The sequence below is a fragment of the Aspergillus pseudotamarii genome (assembly GCF_009193445.1).
Source record: "Aspergillus pseudotamarii strain CBS 117625 unplaced genomic scaffold BDV38scaffold_112, whole genome shotgun sequence".
NCBI classification, from domain to species: Eukaryota; Fungi; Ascomycota; class Eurotiomycetes; order Eurotiales; family Aspergillaceae; genus Aspergillus; species Aspergillus pseudotamarii.
In genome coordinates, this window is record NW_022475126.1 from 25,984 (window position 1) to 38,455 (window position 12,472).

Sequence of the window (12,472 nt, forward strand, 5' to 3'; positions counted from 1 at the left end):
TCAGAAAAAATTGACCGAAAGGAACGTGTAACCGATGAAGACCCAGGACTATGAATAGAGAAAGACAGATGCAAGCATGTTAGATTCTTCTCAGTATGTTTGTCTCTCTACAAAAAGCAGAAAACAAGCCATGACAATAGGTGTCAGAGGCGTTCACTCATGTGGAATCCTCCCGTTTCAGGATAGGATGGTGAAGCAGTCTCTAGTGATCTAGAGAGGGGGTGCTAAGGTGGGATGTCAACCACACACCAATATAGATTCAAGAAATACGGGGAAAAAAAAGAGAGATCAAAACACAATCAAGCCCGAGAGAGAAGAGAGAAACAAAAAAAAAGACAAGAAAAAGAAAAGGAAAGTGAACAATTTTCAATTGAAACTCGAGGTTAACAGGGCGTTTGTAGCCAAACACGGACCGACCATAACATAACATTCAATAAAAGAGAGACCTGGAAAACATTATTCGGTGAAGCTTACGCAGGGGATGGATGGCTGTTGACTCGCATCGGAGGAAAGGATGAAACACTTTCCATCCAGAACATCCGATCCCTTTCACAGAGGGGGTCTGTGATATTGGACCTGGGCGCCGTTAGTCTCATTTGCATGGGAGGGAAACTTTAAGCCCCCAGCCCCCGATTTCGCAAAACAAAACATTGAAGGATGGATTAGTGAAGAAACATGGGGGATCTTTCTGAGGTAAGAAAGGTGGATGGTCAGTGTCAGCGTCAAGGTATCCCCGGCGGAAGGTTAATTAATGTGTGACCGAGATTACGACCGGCAATCGAACCAGTAGAAAAGAAGTGAAGGGAGACGAGAAGCTCATTTGAATGGATTGCATTTGCATTTGCATTTGACTCGCAGGCTGCGAAGTTGGGAAAGAGTGGGGTTACTGGACTAACTAGGCTCTTTGTAGACTAGGCTCATCACGACTTTTCAGGTGATGTCATGTGAAACCCGACACACTGCATACTGTGTACTTGCAATTCTGCTGACTCAGATTTCATTGTACTAACTAACTACGGAGTATCTCTTTTTCTCTCGGTCCGAAACTTGCCGATCGCTTGACCATGTTCCATACCCCATCGGATAAAAAAAAAAAAAAAAAAAAAAACTGATTCTTTTGCCCTCCACCTCAAGAACGGTGGGTTTCAAGTCCCAACCATTGAGATTTCCCACTGATCGGAAACAAACAGAGCACAGGATCAGCTTCTCTGTCAGCAACAGTCTTGATACATTCTTCCATCGGCCTGTCGAAATTTTAGGGCAGGGATCAACTTAATATTCCTTAAAAACTCCACCCGATTTGTCTGGTTATCAGCCACCATTGGCAGCCATATAACAGTCGCGGTGGAGAAGTTGTCCCCAAAGGTTACCTTGGATGGAGGGCTGCATATCACTTACGTACTTGGCACCATATAGTCCAAGCAACATAACAGGTCGTGGTCGCCCTTTTTGGACTTTTCTAATCTATGATTACCGCCCCAGGGCCATACATTGTATGTACAATTCTGGCGTGGCCAACGGATTGTGATAAAATCAGCAATGTCAGGGGCCACGTTATTAATAAATCACCAGTAGTAAAACTACGGAGTACTCCGTATCGTCTAACCTCCAAATCTTGTCTTATCCCACGAAGGAGCCTGCCAGCACTAGGGACGAACTAATCCGCACTCCCGCATACTAGCAAAACGCCCAAGCCGAAGTAGGCCATAACCATTAACGGCCCAATACTTTGGCCCCCTCCATGTCTTCTGGTCCCTTTTCCTGTTAGATTATCTCTCATACCAAAGAAGAAAAACAAAGCTACCACAACGAGATTCTCATTGTTTAGTTCGATCTTACTCAAATTCCACGGTTGGTTCTTCTATGTCACTTTGCCTCTGGCCCACACTTTCACTACCCACCACCCTTTGGCCCCTATCCTTAACCAAACCCCCACCGCACCTGACCTCCTCAAGCCCTCATCTTGCTTGTGCATGTGATGTGATTATTCGGCCTCGTTCACTTCAAACCAACACCAAATCAAGCTTCCGTTTGCTTGATTGATCTTTTTTTCCCTCAACTAAAGTAGTATTTTGTTTCTAGCTAGAAGCCTCGTATCATGTTCGGATGGTGTAGTTCGCTGGGTAAGGTTTCCCCCCTCTTTCATCGCCACCTGGCTGCAACCCGCGCATTGTGTTGCCCACTGCAAATATTCTACATACTCCAATTGCGGACGCAGCAGCTGTGTGGACTATATGGTATACGAAGGTCATCGCATCTAATGTTCTAAATTTGGCATGCTCCACGGTTCCCCGGTCGCTCTATATTAGAACGACAATCATCAGCCGTCTGCCTCGCCAACGACCTTTCTGAGCTATGAGGAAAATCCTATTCAACTAATTAGTCGGGCCTGCCATCGAGACCAATGATCCGCCTAGCGCTCCACTTAATAGCCAAACATATACAAAATCATGACATTTGTCAAGTCAAATTGCTGGGCTAACTATTGTGGTAGGCCTCCCTTCAGTGAGCTCAGAGCCTGACAGGGAGCGACGAGCTCCATCGGGCCCAACGCCTGTGGACTTCCCAGCGTATAAGCTCCCTGATGCCACAGATGATGATCAGGAGGGCTCTTTGCGACAAGTGCATGATATTCTAGCGTCCATCAGAAGGCCACAAGATATCACACTCGACAAGTTCAAGGCACTGAATTTGAAGGTGGAAGCAGGCCTCTCTGCTTCATGTATTGTCCGTAAGGATGAGCCAAATTTCTTTCCTCCTTTGCCTTGGGAGGACACTTCACCCAATTCGTCCCCGTTAACCGAAGATGGTTCCCCGATCTTGATGGAAAATGGGAATCCGTACCCACCAAAAGAGCGATTTGATGTGCTGAAGGATGAGCTACTTCTGGAAAACGACGATGCGTTTCGAGAAGTGGCACGGTTACCCCCACGCGAAGGACGTCAAAGGGTCCGGGTGACCCATGCGCGAAAATTTTGGACGGGGCTAGAACGAATGGCGCAATACTGGGACACGAGCTTGGATAACTATTTTGAACGTCCTGCAACTCCCAAACAGGCGGCTGAAGGCGAGCCCGGGGACAGGATGCAGGCGGACAATGAAGCGTCGTCATGCGAGTCCCAGCAAAAATCGGAGACACAAATGGACATTGACAATCCACCAAACCCAGCAGCTCCGGTACACAATGTTACTAACCAGGGGCATGGTGAGGCTGAATCAGTGGCAATGTACACGGACCGCCGTATTGGTGCCGGTCATGAAATGCCGGAGGATATCCGCGAAGAGACGATTAGGGCATTTACCGAGATGGCGGCCTGGCCCTTTGGGTGCCAAGTTGCCCTTCCCATGCTACCTCCGAGACTATCCCTCCAAACATTGTTATTCCCTGTTCGCCAGACGTTTGCGGCTGCTCGATCACCTAAAGATCGACAGCTAGCACGAAGCGGTGTCATGGAAGGACCCGTCTTTTCCGCCCAGTGCCGGCCTGAAACGTGTTTCCGAGCGCCGGGTGATGTCCCTGGTACTGGATTTGGTGAGGTATGTGATTTGTTTCGTGAGGTTGGCGGCATGCTTCTAGCGGCCCAGGAACGAGCACGGCAAGGAATGACAGAAGTAAGACCTGGCGAGGGAAAATGGTGGACAACGACACCGCGATGGGGTGGTGCACCCAATGATGCAGTGGGTGATAGTGGCAATTTCACCAATGGTGAGGAGAAGCCAGTGTTGGACAATGGGAGCTCTCGCAAGCGCTCCAAGTACGAGCATCCCTTCCTAGCATCCCGTCGACCTGGATCCTCGCGGAAGCTGAGCAACAGCGAAAAGTGGAAGATTGTCCAGCCAGGCCCTGGTCTTTGGGACAAGCGAATGAGATACATACAGATTGGGAAGGACCCAGACAGCCCATTTGATGATGTCAGTGATCATATTACAACATTTATAATATCACACTGACCAGCTGTTGCAGATATATATGCTCTCCTCTATCAACCATCATATCTCTATCCTTCACTTGCGTGTCCATCGCCGATATATCGACATCATAACTTTAGGGGAGAGCTGTTTCCCTTCCGACATCGATGCTACAGGACAACCGTGGCATGTGCTACAGCTGCGACGAACGAAATGGTACGATTTGTTCGATGCTGATGAGCGGCTCGAGGTATTCAAGGGGGTATGGACTATATTCCACCACCTTTTGCGGGGCACCTAATGTAATAGTTCGAGTTCTGGTCGTCTTTGACTAAGTAAGCTACCTTAGACTAGATACATATCATTCTAAGCGACATCCGTTAGAATCCTACTCTCTGTGGCACGTTAGATCAGCTATATAGGTGCGTTGATGATCATTTATATATAGTCGTTATGTGTACATCTAGAGCGAGTCATTATTCCTACTGCCTGGCTACTGAGGTGCTGTCTTTTTCGTCGGTGCTATTCCACGCATGTGTGTATATCGAAAAGGGAATACTTTGATGCTCTTAAATATACAAGCAGAACAAGGTCTACATCAGGTACACTATATGGACTGTAGAGCCCACATTCCCTAATTCTGATTCAAGTTCCTACTGTAGGATATGGTAAAGCCGTATTTACTAAGCTTTCTAACACTTCAAGCACAGTGGTTTCAAAAACTCCAACCTAATAGGCTTAGGGATACACATGCTTTCTCACATGTACATACTATAAATATGCGCCGTATATCATGAGTAACGCACATACATTGACCCTACAAGTCTGTTGGCGCTTTACAATTCCAAAAATTACGAAATCGGCGCTCAGTCATTGGTGCATCTATCTCGGATCGATTTGTTTTTGATCTTGTTTAGCTTTCGACGCTCGGATTTGACGTGTACTTCGCTCCGAATGGACGAGTCAACTCATCGTACAGGAGTCATGATGCCAGGGGTACAGTGGATTCACTGAGACATAAAGCTATTCAATGTAATCCTTTGAACTAATATTCTCTTTTGGGTTAAAGGTTCAATAAGGTTTGTTCGTGTCTGCCTGCCGAAGAAGGGCGAACTGCTTCTATCCAGCCGTTTTCTCGCGAGATTTGGTAGCCTCAGCTACTGAAAGTGGACACCTAAGACTATTTATGCATAGGAGAGATATGATGTCAAGCAATAATACTTGATTTCTAGGCTACTAGTGGTAATATGGTCCATTTTAGGACGCCACATATGCTCGTTGCTTCATCTCTCTACTCCAAATATACACAACTCTATACTAGCCTTGGGTCTCTAAAATTTGTCACTTTATCACCCACTAGATTCGAAGGGTTCTCTTGATCGTGCTCATTGGCAACTTGACTAGATTCCATTCTAACCACTGGTACAAAAGGGGAATCACCCTCCCAAATGTCCCATTCATCGCTGGGGGTGTTGGAGGCAAAGCTCAGTGAAGGATTCGCATTCAAATGGAGACAGGATCGCCGAGCGGTTTCCGGGCTGTGTTCTCGGCCAAAGTCATGTAATGAAGATATTGTCGTGGTATGGTCTAAAATCTATTCTATGATAGTTCTTTGCTCTACAGTTGACATAACAATGAACATAGGTCGAATAATAGTAACACTTGTATCAAGGTTCAAACTCCGAAGGCTATTATATCCCAAGCCGGTATCCTCCATGGCTCCTATGTTGACAATCTGGCAGGCTCAGAGAGACTGCACCAGCTCCCACTATACTAGCCATCCATATTGTATGCATTTTCAAGCCTCAAGTGCTTCGGTAAGTGATATGCTCTGTTTTCTATGGCTATCGGAGCGGCATGTGGATTCTGGAAGCGTCCAAGGAAGCATAGGCGCATGTCATACTTGGTTATGTCATCTACCCTTGTATGTATTTGTTCGAATATGTCGTTAGTTCGCCTTAATAATAAGAGGAGATATGCTGCCATTCATTGGCTTTCTAATCCGAGTGGCCATCTTTGGCATAGTCAGAACCAGAGGGGCAAGTCAATTTTGCTTGGCCTTGACTTCCTGAGCCATTTGGAGAAACAGACCATCAGATATCTAATTACCTCGCTAGCCTCACATAGTCGCCTAGGATGTTTGAAGCTCGAGCAGGAGACTTATTTGTTAAGCGGGGTCTCATTTGCTAATTCAGACAGTGCCGCCATGCGATAGAGGAGACCCCTATCGATGAGATATCTGCTGCCTGGTGGGTACTCCTTTTTGTATAACCACATCCATTTAAGCAGTGGTAGAACCGCTAATATCTGAGTAAGAGTCGTAGGTGAGTGAACGCCGCTGGACTGGAAGCACATTGATCTTAAAGTGCTTATCCTACTAACAGGGGGGTTTTCCTCCACTCGAAAGAGATAAGAGCTAATCAGAGAGATCTTTGAAGAGGCAAATGACTGGTGTCTCCTAACTCAAACCAAGAAACCCCACTCGAGTGCATCGGCCGAGTCGGAGAACATATTGGTTAAGTTCAGAAAGAGATGGAGAGAACTAAGCTACGTCAGAGCTACCCCACCAATCCCCCCCCCCCCACTACGGATCATGAAATTCTGATGTGAAAAGACGTGACAATACTACTAGTATTTGATCATCGTGTCAGGCAGCAAAGGCAGTAATTCTCAGCGTTGAAACGGTATATCATCGGCGGAATATCCTTGCCTCTCTCAGCGAGACTGTAAATTACTGATGGTGTATCTGGAATTCAGCATCGCCAGTAACTAGCCGAGACAGGCGTCAGCCAATCTCGTATCTCGATAGAGTGATGCTCTGATCGTCTAATACCAGATTTTTAATGTCTGTGCGAGCCAGGCAATTGGTGCCCATGGGGTCGGTGGAGTTCAGATAAGAACTCCGTTCTCGATGAATCAATGAAAATTTACCCCGTGTACAGGCGGTGTCAGTAATATCATACGTGAGTCCTTGGTACTAGTGAGGCAGAGGAGCTAAGTTGTAGGATTGTCATTGTGGCGCAGCTACACGTAGGGCTATAGCTATAGGAGATGTCATACCGAGTCATGTTGATTGTGGAGATAGTTTTAGTCACTGTCGTGGCGCATAGCAGTAGGATAGGAACTCTCCTCTTCCCTCTTGGGATGATGAAGCCGAAAGGGAACAAAAAGATAAATGTAATCATGTGCAGTGTATCGTTGTTTTTGTAATTCGTAGCGAGAGTTGCTATTAATAAGTTGAAGGTACGCTGCATGACCCCCTGAGTATAGCTTCGTTGTTGAAGTAGACGGTATTCCAGACCAGTCCATTGAGTCGGGAGTTTCTCGAAGAAGCCCTAAAACAGTATGAAGGTATGAACATCACGATATTATGTCACAACAAGAGCAATGTGACTTCCTATTAGGGAGTCTCAGGAATTTAGTCTCTGCTAGCAAATTGCGACATGACAGCCAGTGGACGGTCAACACGGGAAGCTTTGTCCATGTGGTGATCTCTCCGCGTATGATTGTCCCTTACCATTGGGCGCCTCCTCGGTAACGGTATGGAACTACCAAACTAAACTAGAACGAAGTGCACCGATTTGTCTAGGTATCTGCTTGAGCCATTTCCATTGCTGGGGTGCTTCATCCATTATAGTCTCCCACGCGATTTCCTAATTGGGCGATTTTCATGGCTGCTACTCTGTACTGTCCGCTCTAATCGCGTTAACCACCAAGCTTCGCATGCATTTTAGCTTGACATGCCTACACCTTCATCAAATGCGGATAAATCGACTGCTCAACAACGATACGTAGATATATATGCAATTGTGGACACTCTGTCTACATCATGTAGGTACTGACATGGCTTTCCCCACCAAGTCCCCTGTTAGTTTCTTCGCGCCGTCCCGGTTTTGTTCGGAGCCAGAACCACAACAAAATTCGATGAAAGGCTATTGAGGTTCCAGACCAATGGGAATGTGATAGGTCCACGGCCGTCATGGAGAACGCGCGCCTTGAGTCGGTTCTCACATTGGTGGAATCGCAACGATATGGTGCGGAATACATGGAGCGATATATCCCGTCATCCATCTACGAAGTAATTAAAGGCTATAGAATCCATAAGCCCAGTGCCCGCCAGTGAAACGGGTCAATAAGCTGGGCGCAAAGGGTTAATTTTGACCGCACAGTGGCCACCACCGGGTGCTGTCATATTCCCGACCCTCAAGCGTCTCAAAAGCCTTCCGAGCCCATTAACCAGGTCCATGGGTCGACATAGTTTGTTAGGGGCGCGTTAGACATCAAGGAGCAATTTAAGCATCAACTGATTTAGGGCGGTTGAATAACACACAGACCCTGCTTCGTACTACGGAGTACAGTATTACTGTTGTACCAGTGGCGATTTTTCACAAACAAAGGGTGTGCAGAGAATTGATGATTGGTATATACGAATTAAAATCGTAGAGCCAACCTTCGTTCATAGTGGAAGAAGTATAAAGTGTAGTCGTTGGGGGGTGCCGGAGTTACACATCTCATCACTCAACAAACAATGGAAAGAAGACGGTCATACAGCATGGCGTAGCCGTGGGAATTTTCCGAGAACCCCATTCCAAATTGATTTCCTCCTCTCTCTCTCTCTTTCTTTTTTTTTTTTTTTTTTTTTTTTTTTTTTTTTTTTTTTTTTTTTTTTTTTTTTCTCAATTTGATTTGAGTTTAGGGTTCAGATAGTCTCATTAAGTTCGCTGAGGTCAATTCGCAGGCATTTTTTGGGCTCTGCCTTATTGCTCATCCTCACCTGCGGAGACTCCTAAGATTGTCTCCACAGCTAGCGAGTCATGTGAAGGATCAAAATTCAAATATCTTGGTCAAGCATTTAATTTCAAAATTGATGTTGTATTTATAAGATAAAGACGTTGTAAAAATATGGTCATCTAACTCCTATTGTTTCAGCTCCGTCACTCTGGGCGTAGTGTTAATGGCCCAAGGTAGTAAGTAGTATTCAAATATAAATGGGCAACAGAAGCCTTTTTTTTTTATGGAATTATTGCTCGTGTCCATACATACTTGAATTTTGAATGTGTAGGACGAGAATGCGACATAGGTTGATCGTCACAGCATTGGGTGCACTGCACATGCAGGCAGCGAGATCAGGAGATCTGTTCCTGGAAATGGGAAATGATCAGGTAGGTACACAATGTGGGTTGGAAATATGTGCATAGTTTGCTATGGAGCACGATACTACCCCTCACTTCGACCAGGAGGCCCAAGTCCTAACCACCTCCGATCGATGGGGTCTGATCATGGTTCGCGTAAGGAGGTGGCCAAGAAATGGGTGGTTGATTTGATACAAGACAAATTACGTTGTGGGAGCTGTCCATTTTCATAGTCGCCACCCTCATTAATGATCATACAGCCCGCCAGTAAAAATTCACAGTTGTAAAGGCCTACAACAATCGATACACTACCAGTCAACTTCTCTTCTGAACGTTTCTTCGGCCTATTTCCGGATTCCTTATTTGCAGACGCGCAGACCACGTGGCTGTGGGTACATAATTTCGGTAAACATATCCACACAGGTAGGTCATCAGGGTTGATGCTGTATCCCAAGCGCACCCGAAATACAACCGCGGTATACAGGGAGTGGCAACAGAAGAAACTTTGGTCAAAATGGACTGATTGCTTCCATCGGCTCAAGACAATGTCGGTATGGCACACTAAAAGTCAACCAAGCCAGATCTGCAGTTAAACTGGCAACTCAAGAGCGAGGCTTTAGTATCAGCTTGGCTGCTTAATCGTCAGTTATTCATGCGCGCTTGATTTCACATAGCCACTAGGGTGGGAAATTAGTACCACGAGCTATTCCACATGAAGATCCGATCCCCGAAAGACTTTTGATAGCTTTAACCCATATATCTTGAATATGTCTTTTTCTGATTGTCGGCCACAAGTATAATGTGCTCGATTGCAATTCGTTTGCTTTGGGTTGGTAGTGCGACAAGAGTAGAACCAGGGTACCTCTACTATTATGGCTACAAAGAAAATGAAATGGGTGTTACATCAATATGATAATGCCTGCTAGGCACCTAATCTACTCTGTTGGTTAAATAGTTGGCAATTTACCAGCCTTACTTTTTTGTCAACACTAACCACCAATAATATCTCGACTTCCCAATTTTGGAAATGTAACCTACCTCGCTGTGCTTACCCAGGTACTAAGGAGGACTAAGATCTGCCCTGAACCAGACCCTCGGAGCTCGTCAGACGGGCGGTCCATCCCGCTGTCAATTAAAGAAGTACTGAGTTTATCACGGGGCTGGGGCTATACGAGCAATAATTGCCTGAGAGAAATTTAGCTGACCGGCAAGTTTCAGTCATTATGCGGCAGGTATCCTATTCAACGACTGATAAACTTTGTTTCTATTAAATCAATGATCCACAAACTGTTGGCTGTTCGGGTGGACAAGTGCACGTCGAATATCCACCTGAATTTGCTCTGAGACACGAAACTGGTCTACGGAGTACACCGATATTTTGCAAGTCAGAGATGACTTCAATTGAATGCTTGAAGCGTCAGCCGTACCAGACGGTCTAGGGCCTCCTTATTTACTCTGTATCTTTAGTGGCTTTCCATGTCTTGGTCTGCTGGCTCTGCCGATAATCATGGCATCTCAAGAAGAGTGCTCATGGCTTATGTGATTCGGATTTTCGGCTAGTAAATTACAAATCGGGTGTGAATCGTTGCAGTAACCAGTGTTTCGTAACAACACGTCCTTTGCCTAATCTTTATCCAATATTTTTCTACCTATTACATGGTTGCTACTGATGGATCCTGTGATACATGTATCCATGAACGTTTTCTAATTAGCGTATATCGGTTTTGCATTAATCCCGAGCTCTACCAAGGTTTGTGAATTGCGGGTTGAGCTTCCATAGAAAAACTGAAGAAAGGGAGAAACCTCGCTGACAACTCAAATAATATCGTGATATTCTATCACCTTTTGCGCTTCCAGCCACGGAGGAACTCTATTCCCTCCATGCCAAGTTTCTATGTTAGACAGAAGCCTATCATTGCCGGTGACTTTTGTCAAGACCAACAACCGTGACATTAGTGTAAATATACCTTCCAAATATCCATATCCGGTGATGGAGTACTGTCCTCCACTCTGTATAATCTTCAGACAAACGATGATGTGCAGTATGGGGCCATCCCTTACGTCCGGCGCTCCATTATACTACCGTTCGACGCGCCATACAGCATGCATGCACATCACCCGTAGAAAACTTTGGCAGTGGATCACATCATCGCAAAACCTTGACTAAAGTCAGGGGGCTTTGGTTATCGAGGTTGAGCGAGGCGTTGTGCGACGCTGTTCCGTCCCGAATCGACTACAGTATGTGAAACATATCTAAGCCAGTATGGGCTATGTCATAGCTAGAATTGTGGAGGCTGATGGGGTTCGTAGTTACCCGATGAGGCGGTCTATCGACTAAGTGAAGATCCAGAAATTTATGCGGCCAACCGACGGATGGTACCAGGGAGACGGGATTAGGCAAAGTTAAAATTGCGGATCAACCGGTGGGAGAAGAGAGGAGGATTTGGCGGTCCTTGGGAACGGCGCCTGGAGAGAATTAATTGGTGGCGGTTGATAGCTAGCACATGGTTCAATCAGGTTGGGCGTTTGGGCCACGCTTGAATTGGGAGGGGAATTCCACGCAGGGTTTATTTAATCTCTTCAGTCGGAAGGCATAACACGGTCTGATATTGATACGCCCGGGCCGAGGTGATCTCTTTTCCCTTGTAGAGTACTCATGGGTAGGTGTATTCGTCCACACAGAGAAAGAAACAGATGAGTCTAAAGTGGCAAAAAATGGAGAGCCGGAGCGCCGGACACTTGATGATCCATTACGACATGCCGTCAATCCTGCCCCTCCTTTTTTCCGATGCCGAGAAAACCCAGCCAAAGTTTTGGGTCCTTAAGTGACTGTTTACTCGTTCTGTCAAAAGTAAAGCGGTCTTCAGATGGGGCTGAACCCCACTCACGGATGACGGTCGGGCTCTGGTATCTATTATTGACTGGATAATACAAGTTCAGTACAGGATTCGCGTTGAAATACCCTGTAGAATTGTTTACATTAGTTTCAGGCTCTTGATAGGATGAGGGTGCTCCGTATGGGGCAAATACGCGACAGAACGAAAGGTGGGAGTTACCCGATCTACTAAGGACTTTCCAGTTCAGGTCGATGCTCTATAGTGCTAATATTATCATTACTGCCCAGAGGAGTTACTATCCCTCGGTACTCTGTACAGGATACAGGAATATACTGCAAGGGGAGTCTTCTCGTATAATATCTCTGGATGGGGTAAGAGTCTCTAAGAAACTCATGGTGAAGCAGTGGATAGGGGCTATTATATACTTCACATCATACGTAGGCTTCAGAAGACATACAGTCTTTTTCTGTACAATATTTGTACGTAGTACTGGCGGTGATTATGGCATTGCTGTTTTCCGAGTGTAACCCGAGCGATACGTGATAGTTGACTCAGGCATGAGCCTTTCCCAATCTACTACTATTAAGGAAAGCA

General features: G+C 45.9%; 1 protein-coding gene across 1 annotated transcript; it reads left to right on the forward strand.

Annotated features, from left to right (window-relative positions):
- Nucleotides 1-2,098: 2,098 nt before the first annotated feature.
- On the forward strand, nucleotides 2,099-4,409 carry BDV38DRAFT_275988 (uncharacterized protein; the record flags this gene model as incomplete). The annotated part of the gene is made up of 4 exons (XM_032058127.1): nucleotides 2,099-2,123; nucleotides 2,495-3,912; nucleotides 3,965-4,171; nucleotides 4,377-4,409. 4 exons carry the CDS (start codon nucleotides 2,099-2,101, stop codon nucleotides 4,407-4,409), a joined length of 1,683 nt encoding a protein of 560 aa, XP_031907456.1.
- Nucleotides 4,410-12,472: the final 8,063 nt, after the last annotated feature.